General features: G+C 37.1%; 4 protein-coding genes across 4 annotated transcripts in view; 3 read left to right on the forward strand and 1 right to left on the reverse strand.

The window, feature by feature from the left end:
- LOC134822751 (heat shock protein 75 kDa, mitochondrial-like) overlaps positions 1–18,232 on the forward strand; it is a 76,993-nt gene that overhangs the window by 15,308 nt on the left and 43,453 nt on the right.
- On the forward strand, positions 12,182–13,566 carry LOC134823154 (large ribosomal subunit protein bL12-like). The gene is made up of 4 exons (XM_063834502.1): positions 12,182–12,392; positions 12,736–12,872; positions 12,996–13,087; positions 13,488–13,566. The coding sequence occupies exons 1-4, from the start codon at positions 12,182–12,184 to the stop codon at positions 13,564–13,566; spliced, it is 519 nt and encodes a 172-aa protein (XP_063690572.1).
- Positions 14,160–18,232, forward strand: part of LOC134823155 (DNA annealing helicase and endonuclease ZRANB3-like) — a 41,246-nt gene continuing 37,173 nt past the window's right edge. The window contains exons 1-2 of the mRNA XM_063834503.1: positions 14,160–14,233; positions 15,000–15,150. Of these exons, the coding sequence (XP_063690573.1) occupies positions 14,162–14,233; positions 15,000–15,150 (223 nt within the window). The 5' untranslated portion in view covers positions 14,160–14,161. The remainder of the gene's footprint in view (positions 14,234–14,999; positions 15,151–18,232) is intronic.
- Positions 14,977–16,437, reverse strand: LOC134822759 (lysophosphatidic acid receptor 6-like). Its single transcript, XM_063834004.1, has one exon. The coding sequence runs from the start codon at positions 16,397–16,399 to the stop codon at positions 15,332–15,334; it is 1,068 nt and encodes a 355-aa protein (XP_063690074.1). The 5' UTR covers positions 16,400–16,437; the 3' UTR covers positions 14,977–15,331.

Consider the following 18,232-nt stretch of genomic DNA (forward strand, 5'->3'; position numbering starts at 1 on the left):
TAAATAAAGTCAATTTTTACAGCACAGCAATATATATCTAAATATCAGATCCTCTGTAATCATAATGTATAAAAAAAGGAGCTTTTCTCTGTGCTGAAGGATGAATCAAGGCAGATCATGGTTCTGTTAGCAGGCCACCCTAGTTATGGACAATACATATATATAAAATAATTAAATTATGATTTTAAAATTGTGTCAAGATTGAACTAAAACATAACTCAGGGTAAAATAGACGTATTCCCTTCGTCAAATTAACTATTTACAATACTAAACTTAAACGAACTCCGGGTAAAATAAACGTAATCCCTTTGTCAAACTTGCTATTTACAATAAGTTAATAAATTAATACGGTTGAAAATTATTTCATATTCAATAACAATGTAGCATCAATATAATTGATACAAATGAGGAGCATACAGTGAGAATTGCACATAACAGGAGGACTGGAGGTATGGAGCAATAATGATTGACAGTGCACCTTTCCACTGATGTTCCTAATTTCCTGTAGTAGCTTAATAGGCATGGAAATACTTTGATTGCAGGGGATAGATTGGATTCACTTATGTACTGAGATAACTTAACCGAAATAACATAACTGCCTAGATACATTGGCTAGTGTTGGGTGGGATCATGAATTTATCGTAAGAGTTATCCCCTTGGTAATTCTCATCAGTTAGCAACATATTCATAAGAGTTTCTTTGTATAACTTAGAAAATTTCTTAACGTCGTCACACTCTCTAAGGGACTTTGGTAATATGTTCCAGGCCTTAGTTCCTAGATAGTTAAACTCCTTGTGAGATCTTGATTTAGGAGTATAAAGATTGCAGTTTTCTGCCTCACGTGATCCACCAGAAATATACGAGAATTTCCCGATAAAATGCTTTGGACATGTTTCATTGATTATACGGTACATATATGAGCTAAGATGAACCTGTCGTCTCAAATGGAGAGGAAGCCATCCCATAGTTTTGTATACATTAACCGACCTCTCTCTGATGTTTACATCTAGGGCTATTTTAGCAACCTTTTTGTACATGATATCTAACTCTCCTAGTCGTTTTTTATATGTTCTTGACCAGATGGTGTCTAAGTAGTCAAAATGTGGCAACATAAGTGCATTAGCAAACATCTTCCTGAACTTAAGAGGGAGAAGTTTTTTTGATCTATGCATAGCACCAATTCTTTTGGATATCTTTTTCTTAATGTTATCAATATGTTCATTAAATGTCAATCTGCTGTCAACTATAAGTCCAAGGTACTTATGGGATTTAGTTTCACAGATTACCAAAGTAAGGTCATCACAAATTTCAACAAGGATGGCATCAAGGTTAGGCTTAGAGTCAAGGATCATTAGTTTTGTTTTTTCATTATTCAGGGATAGTTTATTAGCCTGAAGCCATCTGATAACTAATTTCAACTCTTGTTTGATGTTACCATAGTTTCCTCTAGATATATTGTCAAAATATAATGCACCGTCATCAGCAAATAGATAAGGTTTAGAAAATAGGCATGCATTAGGCAGGTCATTGATAAAAATGCTGAATAGAATTGGTCCTAATATACTTCCTTGAGGCACTCCAGAGTTCAATGAATGTAAACTGCTTATCCTACTCCCAACTCTAGTTTGCTGTAATCTATCTGTGAGGAAGCTCCTAAACCAGCTCAATGCAGTATCTTTTATTCCATAATGCTTCAGCTTTTGAATGAGAATATCATGGTTAACAGTATCACATGCCTTTCTGATGTCCAGGAAGATAATTGCAGGATGCTTGGCACTGTTCTTAGCAGTAAATATACGATCAAACAGATCTAACATGAGATAAGTTGTAGAGTGATCTTTACGGAAACCATATTGATGCTCTGAAAGTATTCCCTTTTCATCAAGATATTGAGTCAGTTGGGAGTTCACACAAAATTCGATGCACTTTCCAAGAATCGGTAAAATTGAGATTGGTCGATAATTACTAGGATTCTCAGTATCACCATCCTTATGGATTGGGGTGACTTTTGCAACCTTGCAGCTGTTTGGCATGATGCCACTGGATAAACTCAAATTTACAAGATGTGTTAATGGAGCAATAAATGCAGGTAAAATTTGTCTAAACACTCTCAATGGTATATGATCATTAGTGGATTTGCTACAAGGGATACTTGCCACATAGTCTAAGATATTGGACTCAGTTATTTCAGTAAAGCTATTCAAGCTGGTCTCGTTGTCAATCTGCTCATTTTGTAGATAAGATAGAAATTCATTTTCATTTTCCAGCTGCACTTCTGCTTGGATCTTTGGACCTATTTCAGCAAAATATTTATTGGTGGTTTCAGCATCAAGATTGTTATTGATATTGTTAGCTTTAACAGGCAGATTTGATGCTGTCTTTATCGTTTTCCATACACCCTTTAGATCATTCATGGCACACTTGGCTTTCAGTTCTGTTGCTAAGTTAGTCTTCCTATTAATTCTAGACAAATAGGTTGAATAGTTTCTCTGCCGTTTATATGCCATCCATAATGAGTCACATTTATTACAGTGTATAAGACCATTTGGATGTATACGTCTGTTCTTGTTGTGTGTTAAAAATTTACGGTAAAGTTTCCCTTTCAATTTCTTACTTTCTAAAAATTCTGGAGATGGCTTATGGATGTAATCACTATGGCACTTAATTTGTTTAATTGGACAGAAGTGATCATAGTAGTGATCAATATGTTCGTTTAAACCATCAACTGCATCATTCAGACTAGTTGAATCTATTATTGGTCTATAATCACAGGTTTCCAAAAATTCTTTAAGAGCAGTAACATTCATTTTGCTGTGATCTCTTATTAGTAACTTCTTGAATTTTGAGGCCTTATGCACATTGAAATCGACAATGAACTTTACGACCTGATGATCTCCTATACAATCATCAAGGACTTTGCAGTCAAGAAACTTGGAGTAAGTGTTTGTTATGACAACATCGATTGTGGTCTTTGTGATTCTGTTTCCTAGTTTAGCAATGCGGGTAATATCCTGAACTACCTGTACCATTCCAAACATTTTCATTGTAATGTCTAATTTCTTATAGTTCATACTGCTGATGTTGTTTTGGTCTACATTTACATCACCCAGCCAAATAACATTCTTACTTCCTATACTCATCATGCAGTCTGTCATATAATCTAAAAATTTGTCAAGAGGACTAAACAACTCAGATCTGTAGAAACAGCAGATGAAAATATTGCAATCTGTAAGATGGATCCAAATAGCCTCGATTTGGTCATATTGCAAAACTAAGTTTAGTTGAATCATTTTAAACTTTATGTGCTCACTGATGAGAATGCCACATCCCCCATGACCATTGTCGTTAGGACGGTCTTTGCGGATAAAAGTAAAATTCTTGGGTAGGTTTAGACTGGCTGAGTCAATATCCGACTTAAGATTTGTTTCATTCAGGCATAAAACATCTAATTTCTCTTTCCAGATTAGATCTTGGATTTCAAGACATTTTGGCATACCTGTTAGTCCTCCCTGCATGTTGCAATGTCCCACTGCAAGCTTTTTGGCATGGTATGAAACTGTGATTTTACTAATGCACGGGTTAATGCAAGAACTGCTGTGAGAGCATGAAAATTATTCCAATTTATGCTGCTATAAACTTGTCAGAATAAGATAAATTGCAGAACTGGCAAATTTGTATGAGATAATAACAAAACTTTCTAAAACTTCAATAAACATGAGGAACAATGTGTAATTATCCCTTATCTAGAATCTAGATGAAATAAATGTTAACAATCTTTCTGAAAATTCAAACTTGCTTATGGGCCCAATACTTCAGAAATTTAGCAAGTCGAATAACACCGCTTGTATTGAGGTGACAGTTATCAGATATTTTTGCAGATGGTCTGGCAAAATAAAATTCTTTCCTGAATCCACTTCTATTATAGTTAAATAAATTATGGGTGCTAATGTAATTAAAACAAGAATCTTTGCTACACATATCCTTAATAACCTTATTCAGCTCTGCCACAACATCATTGCGGCCTTTTGTACTCCTGGGAAGAATATTGAGAACATTAATTGTTGCATTCGGATACACTGACTTGAGATAATTTAATAGATTACTAATGTCACCTGCTGCATCCTTCAGTGACTTTGAGCCAAAATAGACTGTGTTCACATTATTAGTTCCTGTCATAATATAAATAATAGATGGGGATGGAACGGAGTGTAGGTCAGTTTTTAGTTTATTTAACATTACTTTGGCATCAGCCCCAGGATAAAACAGTTTACTAGCACTAACAGTGGACGATGATAACTTGTCCGCATCAAGAAACCTGAACATAGAGCTGCTTATGAATAGGACAGACTTTTGTGAAGCTTTGGCTGGCTGTTTGCAAACTGAGAGTGCAGGTGAAGAAGAGTCTGTCAGTTTGTGTCCTGAATGAGGGATGGGTGGGGGCGGTGAACGCAGACCAAACTCAGTTGACTGAGTGATCCTAGGGGGCTTCATCAGTCTTAGGGTGATGCTGATCCGGGGTTCATCACACATTTCGTCTGGCAGTATCTCATGTTGAAAGTCAGCCTGAGACAATTTGGACATGATGAAGACATCTCCATGCTGAAGCTGCACAGAGCCCACAACTTCATTGCTGCCGTTTGATCTAATTTGCAGTGTTCTCGTCGCACCAAGTGAAATGGTTACAATATCAGAGTGTTCTACAATACATGATTCAGAATCGCTATGAGCTGGCATGAACTCTGCTCCAGTTTCATATAGATTGACGAGAATACTATTGTGTCTGAAATTGGGTAATATCACATTAATGTAGGAGCTGAGTTTAGCAAGGTAGGAATCATTGTGTACACTTTTTGGGTCATGTGTTGCACCTGAATACTCATAGGGAAAGTCACCAAAATAAACCGATTTCCTGTTTTTAAAACCGTGACTGAACTCAAGTTCTTCCATTAATAGATCAAGTGAAAATTTAGAGAATGGACCATCATCTAGTAGGGTAACTGGTTTCACTGGTGATGGGGAACAAGTTACAGATATATTCATTGGCCCCGGTGTTATAGGATCGTAGACAGGGGCAGAGACCAAGTTTGGATATTTGTCTCTGGGCTTAGGGGTGTTGATCCGTGATTCACCAGTAGCAGTAGATACAGGGAGATCAGACTCATCATCCTCGTCTGCCATAACCTCGTTAACAACAATCTCACTGATAACAATCTCGTTTCCAACAACCTCCTGTGGAACAACCTTGTCCACGACATCGTTGTCAACAAACAAACTGTCCGATACAACATCTTCCACAACAATGTCATCTACATCAAACGCTTCTACTTGATTGATAACAACGTGTGACTGAGGGGTAATGGTTATGATCTCACATTCAATCTCCTCTGATAAGTTCGGCAGCAAATTTTCACACTTAAAACTCTGTTCTTGTATTTGAGTTTGATCTGATATGAGACTATCATTGTACTGAGCAATGAGATCACTAGTTCTGATAATTTCATTCAATAAAGACAACTTTTTTTCTAAAAAGTCAATCTTGATGTCTTTTGACAGACAATTGTTACAGTTCTCTGATTTTTCAGACTGGAATGAAAAGTTCAAATGTTCTAAAGGGCGCTCACAAAAGTGGAGACTAATGTCTGAGCTCTGATTATTTGACATAGTTATATTATCAAGAGTTCAATGTTCAGAAGCACAATAAACACTGTAAACGCAATACCTTCAGTCCAGATAGTAGTTTTGATGAGAATAGTTTTGATGAGAAGGAGGAGGATGAGTAATCTTCAAGTACACTCACAGCAGTCCTTTGCACGTCAACACTTACGCTCGTCTATCATATCTCATACCTCAATAAATGTAATAGATTTGTAGTGTTGTAATTAGTTTAAAAGCCCATAATTTTTCGCCAGCCCACCAATAGATAATGTTCCCCTTCAAGTGGCATTTTATTTTATTGATTTACACAACATAAATTTAAGCATAATATAGTGTAGAGTTTCTGTCACAACAAGACTGCAATTCCTAGTAACAACTAACAACACTTAATTTCTCAACAATTTGTATCTGGTTCAAGTAAGAGCCTTGTCTCCAATAACTCATCTGGACTAATGTTTTGGTGTGTGCAAAAGCTTTCAAGCCCGCACTTTCCTTGTCCCGTTAGTTGCCTGTCCGTTTACAACCTAATTAGCAGTTAAGGACAGAAAGTCATACACCAAATGAGCATTATATTTTCATTGTTATAAATTTGCTGATTCTGTAAAATTTGCTAAAATCAAATTTTTTGTTTCATTGAATTTCTAGTTTCATTGAGTTATTTGTAATTATCAAATCTTTAACAGAAAACTGTGACATTAAATTATTTTTATTCTTATTGTATTGCTGTGAAATTTAATTATATTTCTAATAATAATCGATCAGAGATTAATATCAGTAACCATCTTATAAATTATCAAGCTCAGACTGACTAGTTTGGATACTAAGTTTAGTAGTGATTCTAATTCTGTTTTTAGTTCTAAATGGAGACTATGTTGCAATAAAAAGCAATTCACAGTATCGACATTACTGATGCTCATAAATAACAATTCTAGAGGGTAACGCAATTTTTATATTTTTAATTCAATTAATTGTTATATATATATAAAAAGAAATATATATATATACGGTAAGTCAAGCGTTACATTTCAGCCATGCAAAATTACGAAGACATATTTTTATATACAGGGTGGGCCAAAAGTCAGTACCCATACGTTGGCCTTAATAGCTCCGCCGTGTTTCATATTTGAGAGCTGTTGCTTTGCAGATGGCATACTGTTATACTTACTGGTTCGAGGATTCCGTCGTCAAAATTTGAAAATTCGAATATTGTAGACCACGCCCATTCAATATTAAAACACCTATATTGTTTTCTCTGATCATGCTGAACGCCTAATTTTTTCAGGGACGGTAGATTATCAAATGTTGCATATGATCTGAAAATATGAGGCAAAACGGATTAGAAATGACGAAGTTATCAAGCATTTTCTGTATCTCGTTAACAATATTGACTGGGTGATTATGTGACACCGTGACACGACACCTTAATTGGGCACCCTTAACAATTCCCATAATGTTTAACGGGGTAGTTAACGGGGGCACCTTATCACGTGATTAGGTAAACCAATCACCTGATCACACGTAATGAATAAACTCGTTATGCTTCATATCTCGGTCATCTGAGAAGCTACAGTTCTAATTCTTTCAGGACAAACGTAATTCGAATGGCCAAACACAATTCAATAACATTTAGCCTGATCCGACTATCCAAGCTATCAAATAAATGTGAAAATGAACCTCCATTTGAAAAAAATGAACGCGAATATTTTTCGAGTTGACAAATTCCTCGAACCAGTGGTGGTACTAAGTCATACCAGAAAGAAGTATTTAAATTGGGCACTCAGTGACTGAGCTATAAAGGCCAACGTATGGGTACTGACTTTTGGCCCACCCTGTACTAATTGATAAAATTATGTTACTGCAATATAAGTTGCTTAATGTGTGGCTGAATGACAAATAACTAATTAACAAGAAAAATAAGCTTGATTGTATAATAATTAATTCGGCTGAACCAACACATAGCAAGGGCCACATCAACGTTGGGGCTGTCAAATACAAATAATAAAATGAATCCGTAGTAGTGTAATATAAATATGGTATTATAACTGCAACTTTTCGTAGCTATATGTTAGTTTGGTCACCTGTATTACTGCCGTTTTCTCAGAAAAGGAAGTAAGTCACATCATCGCCATTTCGAGATATTACGACTTTTGCGTTTTTCGTTATTTTTTTCTCTCCGATTAGTTTTTGCCTAGGATCAAAATTAAACACATTGGTCGTTGAGTTATCAATAAATAGTCAAATTTTATTTGTCATAAAAATTGAAGCTTTTTTTTATGAAGACATTTATTTTACTTCGGTGTATTCCAACAGCCACATTGTTACACAAGTGCAACCAGCCAATTACAGGAAGCCGAAGGATTTATTTGGCCAGTGACGGTTAAGGTAGTGAGTACCATACTTTCTTCCCCCGAGACTTTGCTGCAATGTGCAGCTCCTCATTTAACCCTCACACCCGATTTCTCGAGTATTCGGCTGAGTAGACCAGGGGGCTGCATAGACCACTCAGGATCCCTAGCTGAACGTCGACGACGCTCACCCCACGACCAGGCAGACAGTGGGATTCGAACTCGCAACCTCACGATTTGCAACCTGGCCGTTATTTTTAGAAACAACCATTTTTATGCCAATTATTTGAGCTAATTTTTTTATACTGCTTGGACTTACTTCCTTTTCTGAGAAAAATGTTGACTTACTTCCTTTTCTGACTAAAATACAACCGGCTATTTTGAAAGCCGGTTGTATTTTTCAGCAAATCAGATCGTGACACTGTTAGAAGGGCACCCTACGAAAGAAATATACACTTTTGGAGGTGCCGTCTGAATATATACTATTTGTCAGTATTTAAAGACTTAGTGGGACAAAAGCTGGGCGTGAGCGATGAGCACCAAGCTTTTAAAACATTTAAGGATGGGAGAAAAGTTCAAAAGATTCGTTACAATACTTGAGATTCCCATTTAGTACTATAATATACTACGAAGGAAATAGAGTCATAGAGATATATCTTATTTAAAGCTTTAGAGGCTATTGTGGAACAAAAACTGTGTGTACAGTGAGAACGAACCTTTTAAAAAGAAATGGTAAAAACCGTTTAAAACGTTCAAAAGATTCGAACAAATAAGTTTGACGATATTCCTATTTAGTACTAATGTAGGGACAGGAGACGTGGCAGCTTGTAACTACGGTTACTTTAAACTTACTACACCGGGAGGATGTAGAAATGATGGATTTTCGGGATACTTTTTTTTAAATCAAGAAAATTTAAGATATCACTCTAGTGCCTACTTATTCGACTTTTCTTATTGAACATCAGAGGGACGTTAGGGTCCTGGCATGGGGGTGCATGTTATATTGAAATGTATATTTTTTAAAGGAAATTTGCATTTTTAACAATTTGGCCACCAAATTTTTTAAAGACATAATTTTAAATTCCACTCCAAAACTTACGGTCAAAAAGACTAGATTACTAAAGCTTGCAAAAGCTGTAGTATCTCAGTAAAACTAAAAAATAACTTGCAGCAGACCCATACGTATATCGGCATATCACGTTATAGAACATAATATCAAAGATCTCATTTTTCTCTGGGTGCAAAATGAATAATGTAGTTTTATTCGAATTTTCTAGAAAAGTATATTATATACAGGAGGGCCAAAAGTCAGTGTGCGTTGGGTCTTATACCTCCACCGTGTTTTATATTTGAGAGTTGTTGCTTTGCAGATGGCTGTACTGTACCTACTTATTTGAGGATTCCATCGCCAAAATTTTAAAATTCGAATACTTTAGACCACGCCCATTCAATATTAAAACACCTTTATTGTTCTCTCTGAACATGCTGGACGCCTAATTTCTTTAGAGACGGTAGTTGAGGCAAAACGGATTAGAAATGACACAAGCATTTTGTGTATATCGATAACAAAATTTGCTGGGTGACCATGACACGACCCCCCCCCCCCCCCTGTACTTTTCTTTAAGGTTTACAAGGTTTATACAAGGTTTACAAGGTTTACAAAGATAGATCTATAGATCGGCGTTGCTAAAATGAATCCAAATTCCGTAATCCAAATGTGTCGTGGTGTCACTCTAAAGCCAGAGGCGAGTGCAAATCGATCAAGATAGAAGCTACTAAAAAGAGCGAGAAAAGCACGCAAACCCTAGCAGGAAAACAATAACAAAGTGAAATGTGAAAAATAAAGATGCTTGAGGTGTGATTGTGTAGTCGACGATGTGATTGTGTTGGAGTGGAGTGCAGATGAAGGTGATGCGGCGGAAAAGTGATGTCTCGTACTGTATGAACTTTTTTGTTTTGTTCTGAATATAATGAATTTTTAAGAGAAGTGCAGTACTAGGGCTCTAGGGTCAGTTTCAGACAAATTGAGCATACATGATATCATTGCCATGCCTGAAGTGGTTTGTAAATGGGCCATTGTTAGCCCCAAACGTTTTGGCCCCTCATTCCTGCCACTCAGCATTGCCTACTATAAAGTATACATTTTTCTAAGATCATAGATAAACTTACCCCGTCTCACTAATATCAACCAATATAATAATAATTTATATAATAATATGATTAAAGGAATATAAAATAAAACTTATTGTTTCACTGAGAACTTATTATTATATAAAGTTTGTCCTTTAGTGTGATGGAAACTCCTGAAGCAATTGTAGTAGCAATCTGTGTGGTAGTATTCGTGATGGTGTTACTCTGCACATGCATGTTGAAATCATCACTCATGGACAGACTACAAAAACGACTTGATACACCTTCGGACGGATCAGACAAAATACTACAACAAACCACTACCATGACTGTTCTTACTAAAGAAACTGTTTTGATTGACTAGTGACATTCGACTTTCGCATTATATTTGCATTATATTTCGTACTGTAATGTGTTTTGGTCAATGGATTTTCAAATTAGTTGTTCTGACAATAAGTTGTTTTTGTCATCATAGATTTCTCCGGATATTTAGTTTCCAGTACCTCAATGGTGACTTGTGTCACTCACACTGTCCTCACTCAATGGTCACTGGCAGTGGTCGACCGGGGCCCCGGCCCTTCCCGGCCCTGGCCATTCCCGGCCCTGGCCATAATTTGGCAATTCGCCAGGGGTTAACCCCGGCCCCGGCCAATAAATGTAACCCCGGCCCCGGCCAAAAACCATGCATTTGCCGGGAGCACAGCCGGGGATTTCATGAATGATTTTGGCACATTTTTGAAAAAAATCAAACATAATTTAATGGTAATTTTGAGATTTCAAAGTTGAAAAAGTTATTGTTTACGTTGGGTACGTTTAAATAAAAAATACGGCTTAAATTAAACTATGGCTAGTAACATAAAAACCGTGGTTCTTCCTCAGTATCAGACTTTTCAATTAATCGTCTCCAAGAAATTTGCGATAAAACATACGTAGTAAACTAGAAAATGAAAATACTGCACTGCAGCTAAAACTACGGCGCAACGTAAACTACAGAGTCTAACATTTATGGTAAATTTTTATGAACCGAGCCATATTTGGATGTGGGATTACTTTTAAATCCCGAGGTCCAGATAAAATAGCAGCTGAGGGTTGTCCTCAGTTCCGAGTTGAGGATTAGAAATTAAGTATGGATCTCAGGATAATGAGGATTATCCTGAGTTGGTTCACAGCACGAAGTTGCGGTTTAATCCTCAAGTCAGTGAGGATAAGCCGCAATTCGAGTTTAATCCTTCCCGATTGCATCACACCAGCCTAAATTATTATCAAATTCATGTTTCAATTTCTGACTTCAGTTTGGTAAACTACCCCCGACCCCGGCCCCGGCAAAATGGAAGATTTCCCGGCCCCGGCCCTGGCTATATTGGGGCTCCTTGGCCCCGGTCAGAATCCTACCCCCGGTCGACCACTGGTCACTGGTCTATTTAAAAATCCTCCTAAATGTCTCCTTCTATTCTGGTGGTTTTCAGTTTAATATCGAAGCTTTCTTTTTGAATAGAACTTTTAGTACCTCAATCGTGTCTTTTGCTATTTACATTAAACTCATAACTTGGTCCTTGAAGAAATTTTCAGTCAAAACATTGAAATTTGGGTCACGGAAAGCTGAAATCTAAAAATGTCATACCGGTAGGACATTTTCATGATTTTCCATCAAAGATTTCTTGGTATATTCAGCTTCCAGTACCTCGATCATTTTATTTCATTGAATATTGACTTGAATACCGTTACAAAGTGAACAGGGTTTAGAACAATTGATTCGGTATGTACACCTCTAGTCACACTATTTCCAGTACATTTTACTGGATGATTTTGTTTCATTTCATCAAAATGTTTGACATTTATATTTACCTGTATTCTGGTCACTGGTCAGTAGGTGAATCATATTTAGTTGATATGTGACAGCAATTAACCGATCAGCGTCCATTATTGACCAATCAAACTGCAGATCTCTGTCACGTGTCAAAAAATATGCTTCACCTCCCCACCAACAATCCACTTCTATATTTTATAAACTTTTTTCATTATACTATTCTCAAGATCACATAGCACACAATATGATGCAAGTATGTTTGCGGCGTGGCGTGCAGTGCGGACTGCGACGTACCCTCAGAGTGCGCTGTCTATCAGCAGTCCCAGCCCCCCAGATTGACTCGGAGTCTGGTGTAGCTGGAGTTCCTGAACACGTTCTATCTCTCGCTGATCAGATCTGCGGACTCTCATTACATGAAACTGGTCAGCTTACCAAAGTCTTAAAAGAACGCCTTGGTGAGTTAGAGTTTAGGTTGGGTAAAGTTCTCAAGGACTGCTATTCTATAGTACATAGTAATTTTTAGCTTCAAAATGTGGTCTAGAAAAAGCAATACATTTCACAATGGGAAGTTGTTTTTTCCATTATTGACTATGGTAAAAGTACCAGAGCACCCACAATTAATGTGATGTCGCCTGCACTGTAGAACGAACATGATTCTTGACATCTCATCTTTCTTGCATCACATTATTCGTTAGCCACCCGCTTCTTTAGTAAATGTTTGAGGGGAAGGAGAGCTCTATGATTTCGAAGAAAATAACGAAAAATAATGAAAAAATAACTAAAATTGCACCCCATCAGGTATTGGAGAGATAGCGTTGGCAGGACCTGCTGCTGCTGCTGCTCCAGCTGCTGAAACTGAAGCTGAGCCTGAACCCGTTGTTGAAGAGAAGACTTCATTTGATGTTAGATTGTTGGGTATTGACAGTAGTATGAAAGTAAGCGAATTTGTTTGAGTTTCAGTGTTCCTGTAAAATTATTTTTAATATGTGATCATTCTAATTTAATCAGGTGTCTATTACGGATATTTTAATCATTTTAAAAATTTTTATCATTTTCAGATTAAGTTAATAAAAGCACTGAAGGAGACAATACCAGATTTGAACCTAGTGGCTGCTAAAAAAATGGTAGAATCTGCGCCTTGTATGTTGAGGTAACAAATAAATTAGTTATGATACACATTACACAATGTTCTAGTCTAAACATTAATGTCTAAGACAAAGGTCGCATGCCAACTTATAGTGTCTTCCAGTATGTCAATTATGTATTATATCATCCATGATGAGCTAACTAATTGTTAACTGGAGAGAAATTCTGTCCAAACTGCACTCAGCACGGAAGTTTTGGTCCGGAAAAATTTATATTTGAAGATTTACTAACGCTAGTACTGTAAAACTCCGGTCCAGGAAGTTTTTATTTCCCATCTTTAAAAATGGGACAAATTTGGGAAAAATCCGTTTGTTATGCGGTACATAGAATGCCCATTTTATTATAGAAAGGATGAACTATGGACTATTGACCTCACAGCAACCATTAATTTAACAAATGTACAGGGAGAAGATACCGAAAGCAGAGGCAGAGGCCCTTAAAGCGAAGTTAACAGAGTTTGGTGGGGACGTGGCGTTAGAATAATAACTAAGTGATCTACTCAATGCTCATTACAATACTCATGATGATACTCTGAAACGTTTGAGAAAGGCTGTTTCTAAACTCTGAGTTTAATGATATTTTTCTGTAGACCAGCATGGACCTTGCAAATTGGCGCAGATAAATTCGGTGTAATGAACTTGATAGAGCTCGGTTTATTCATGCATTTATTATTTATTGGTTGATTTTATAGTGATTTTTGACTCGATGCGTAGAATTTCTTGCCTATTTTGCCAGTTTGTCACAGCTCAATTGGCCGAAACGGTCTTCAGCAAATTTTGTTGTAAGGCGCTATGAATATTTTATCATATTTTCGACGCTAATGTTGACGCGCGCCGAGCGCACGCGCGTTCTAATTGAAATTAACGAAGATTTTGTGTTGATTAACAGCGGGATATTCGTCCACAAATTGCTGTTTTATAGCTGTGGCGAGGTGAGTCATATTCTTTTGACACTTGGCAGCAATTGATCTATTAAAACCCTGAATCACTGTCACGTGTCAAAACATATGCCTCACCAGAATCCACTTCTGTCACCTTCTATGCGATGGAAATAACTAGAATAACCCTGCAAGGATGTCATGAGCAATGACGAGGACGGATTTGACGACTCCGATGATGACAGTTTGCTTCAAGCAGCGGTGGCATTTCAGGTTCATCTCTACTTCTTGTTAATACTTTCACTTTGCATATATTCGAAAATTATATTTTATCTCCGAAGCGAGATAATAATAAGTTAAACAAGCAATAATATTCTTCATTCTTGGGTAGAAACTTGGATAAAATCCTCAAAATATGAATTAAATCGGGGTCTACTGTACTCAAATTAAAACATCATATTATTCTTTAGTTATAATAAGTTATGTAATAAGTGAAAACTAACTTAAAAACAAGATAATTAATGGGGTTTACCTTGCGAAACTTAGGATTCGTCATTAATATCTCTTAACCGAGTTTCACAAAATTCTTTGGGTGACCCCCAAAACACTGTGAAGATTTGTAAATATTTATATTGAATTTCACAGACGAAAATAATGTGTTCATTAATGAAGCTAAGTCTTCATAGCAACAGAAAAATTATTTTCATAATATTTTCAGCATCCTAAATGGTTGATACGAACATAAAAATTCCCCAGCAAATGCAAAATCACTTGCGAACCAAAAATAAATCGGAACTTTAGAAATTCAAAAAAGCATACTGAGAGGGCTCACTGTATTGTTGTCAAAAGTTTTAAGCTCATGTACACACTTGTGCAGCAAGTTGTGCTTGCGGACCTCCACGATTTCACAACTACATACATCTAATATAAAAAACTTTAAAAATTTCGCTATAATCTCCATTTCCAGCATGGTATTTAACAAAACCTAAAGCATACAACTTCCTCTTGTTCTCAAATAATATCCCCCCCCCTCCTTCAGAGCGACACAGAGTCATTGAACAAACTACCCTCCGTCCTACGAGACAGTCTCCTTCCTTTCCAACGCGAGGGTGTTCTGTTCGGGCTACAGCGTGATGGATGTCTCCTCCTGGCTGACGAGATGGGACTTGGTAAAACTCTTCAAGCTATCAGTAAGTGATGTTGTTATATCTAACGTTTTTAGTTTATTCTTATCATCACATTTGAAGATCTGAGTCACAATCGACCTTTTACCTAGCTTGGTTCCAGTAACAATGGTACTTAGTGTCAACGAAATGGTGAAAGAACCTAACATGCTCCTACTCAAGAAACAATGTTTTCTATTTTGTCCTTTTAGGTTTCTATTTCGACTGTTTGCAGTTTTGTAGTTGCATGTCGGTTTTTTACAAAATTAGAGAGTCTATCAGAAGTACGTCTTTTCATGGCTACAGCACGGATACTAATTGCTATTGTCTGACTCCTAGTGCTGAAACTGATACTTTGTTTCTTTATTCCAAATACCTTCTCCCTGACAAACTCCCTGAAACTGGTGATAGTAGCGTAGTAAATAATTGGGTTTGTGCTATTGTTCAGGAATTTAACTAAGGTTCCATATCTGTATAACTGTACATAAAGGAAGTCCTTGTGTTTATCTACACCCGCTGCAGCAGTAATCCACTTCTCGGTAGTCATGTAAACGCCAATCGGTGCGTAGGAGATACAGAACACGAGAGAAACTGTTAACATTGTTAAGACTGCTTGCTTGTGGATTCCTTTCATCTTGTTGGCGAACAAGAGCAGCCAGATAGTCGTTACTATGACAATAATGTTAGGGGTCAAGAAGAAGATCATGGTGTTAAGAGGATCTAGCCACTCCCACACATCAGGGGTGGAGAGGTACGCACACCGATACGACCTGTAGTCGAAATAGACAGGCCGGCGCATTGCCGCGCATTGTAGTGGGTAAATGTTGGACGCGAGCCAAATTGTGCCAGCTACCAAGTACCCAGTGTTCTTAGTGCGCAATCTTGCTCGGAAAGGGTAGATGATGCACGTTAGTTTTGCAACATTCAGCACCCAAATAAAATTGATGTCCACCAGCGCCAGGAAAAATTGAAGAAACACGCTAGCCTCACAGAGCGGATGATTTAGGGGCCAGTCGTTTATAATGAGGGACCATCCCACCATGAGGATGACCACTAAAGCGTAAAGCACGTCTGCGAAGCTAATATGCTTGATCAGCATTACCGAGATGTTGTCAAGTTTCAGTGCCTTGTACTTGATGGATGCTACTAAGACCAGAGTGTTCCCAAAGACGGAGAAAACACCGAGAATGATGCACCAACTGATGAGAAACCCCTTGTGCACATCGTCTGTTATCTCGTATAGAGTTTGGTTGTGATCCGGTACGTATGTTGTCATTTCTTTTCTGCAGACGTGTTTTCAAGTCACTAGAATTGGAGTTAGTAGGTTATTTAATTTGGGTTAAATACGGATCTGGTAAAACTGATCGTTTTTACAGAATTTTTAGTCTAGGTTATGATTAAATTCATCAATACAAAGAGAGCTAGAGACGGACAAAGAGAGCTAGAGACGCACAAACTGACAGATGACACAATTATATATCTAGACTACAATATAAGGCAAACAGTATACTGTTTTATTTATATTATGTTATATATACTGCAGTATTATACCTTATCGGACTTTATTTGAACGGACATTAATTGGAGGCTGGAGGCCAAAGCTGGAGGCCGTTCAAATAAATCCGACAAGGTAGTTAAATTAAATACATTAAATGAATGCCTTCGAGCGTTCATTTCAATGTCCGTTCAAATAAAGCATCGTCTACGTAACACGAGAAAGAAAGCTTGCAAACAGGCCGACACGGAAAAGTACGCATGGAAACAATGCACAAAGCCCTGATGTCATTTTGATGAAGTACGAGGGAGTAAGAAACACTTGATTAGAATCAAACTTAACTTTCTGAACACTGAAGAAACAATGACTTGCCTCATAGGGCATGCGTCGAGATACATAACACGTCAAATGATACAGTGTAGATCAGACTAGAAATAGAGTAAATAAAATTTAAAATTTACAAGTCATAATAAACTGGAAACAAACAATGACTTGCCTCATGGAGCCTCTGTCGAGAAACTCATCATTGCTGACGCTTCTAACTCTAAGTACTAACACAGAAAAGTTATAGTTTATGAGTTTAGATCAAACTAGATATAACAGGTCATAGTAAACGGGAGCAGAAACTAACTGTTACTATCCCTGCACAGTGCACTTCGTACAGTGTGCTTTGTAAAACTGATGTCTTCAGCGCTTACTGCTATAATTTCTTAAAGTAACTTAAATTAGTAGTACAATTATTCTTACTTGTAAATTTTAAATATTACTTACTTTCTATGATTGGGCGACTTTTGTCAGAATCCGATATTTTTTTGACAATAGTCGCTGTCGGTCAAGAGTATTAATTGGTACCCGTTGTCCGGATCACATTTGTATGTCATGTGATAGTATTAACACTGACAAGCTGTAACAACCTGCCGATAACCTCACAGCTTACAGTAGTATACACAGAAGAACAATATGAAGATCATTAATCGCAATCGACAATGGCAACCAATGTTCAGTTTATTCCTTGACCAATGCTCGGAGAATCCTGTCCTGGATTGCACAGGATTTACACAAGGTTAAAGAGTCAAATTTATGGATATTAAATCTAAATATAAAAAGTGGTAATTAGCAAGGAACGATTTCGACATGACGTGAAGTATTCTGATCAGATTTCAACTTCGGACAACATTCGTTTTTTTTCGGTCACCTGATTCGTCTTACTTTAATTGTTTTTTCAAAAAAGGCAGCATTAAATTTTAATTTTATTGCAATATAAGGGCTACCTGTTCATCTAAAACAAAAGCCAAAAAGTCGAGTAAGGGACTGGGAACTTCTGTATTTCAACATTAGACTCACATTATCACTTATCAGTTATCAGGTAGCGTTCTGATCAAATTTAGCAAGTGCTATCTTGAATATTAGATTAGCCACAGTATGAGATATGAATCTTTGTGAGTAGCGTTATTCGGTATCACATGATACAACCTTGACAGGAAGGACAGTGCAGTTGTACCAGAGTACGTAAATTTCAGAAACAGGTTCTCAACTGAACGACTCAAGTATATGCCGTTTAGTTAGGGTCTTTGTACTGTTCTAGAATCAGATAACACATTGTTCGGACTCACC

The sequence above is a fragment of the Bolinopsis microptera genome, chromosome 11 (assembly GCF_026151205.1).
Source record: "Bolinopsis microptera isolate Bmic1 chromosome 11, MBARI_Bmic_1.0, whole genome shotgun sequence".
NCBI classification, from domain to species: Eukaryota; Metazoa; Ctenophora; class Tentaculata; order Lobata; family Bolinopsidae; genus Bolinopsis; species Bolinopsis microptera.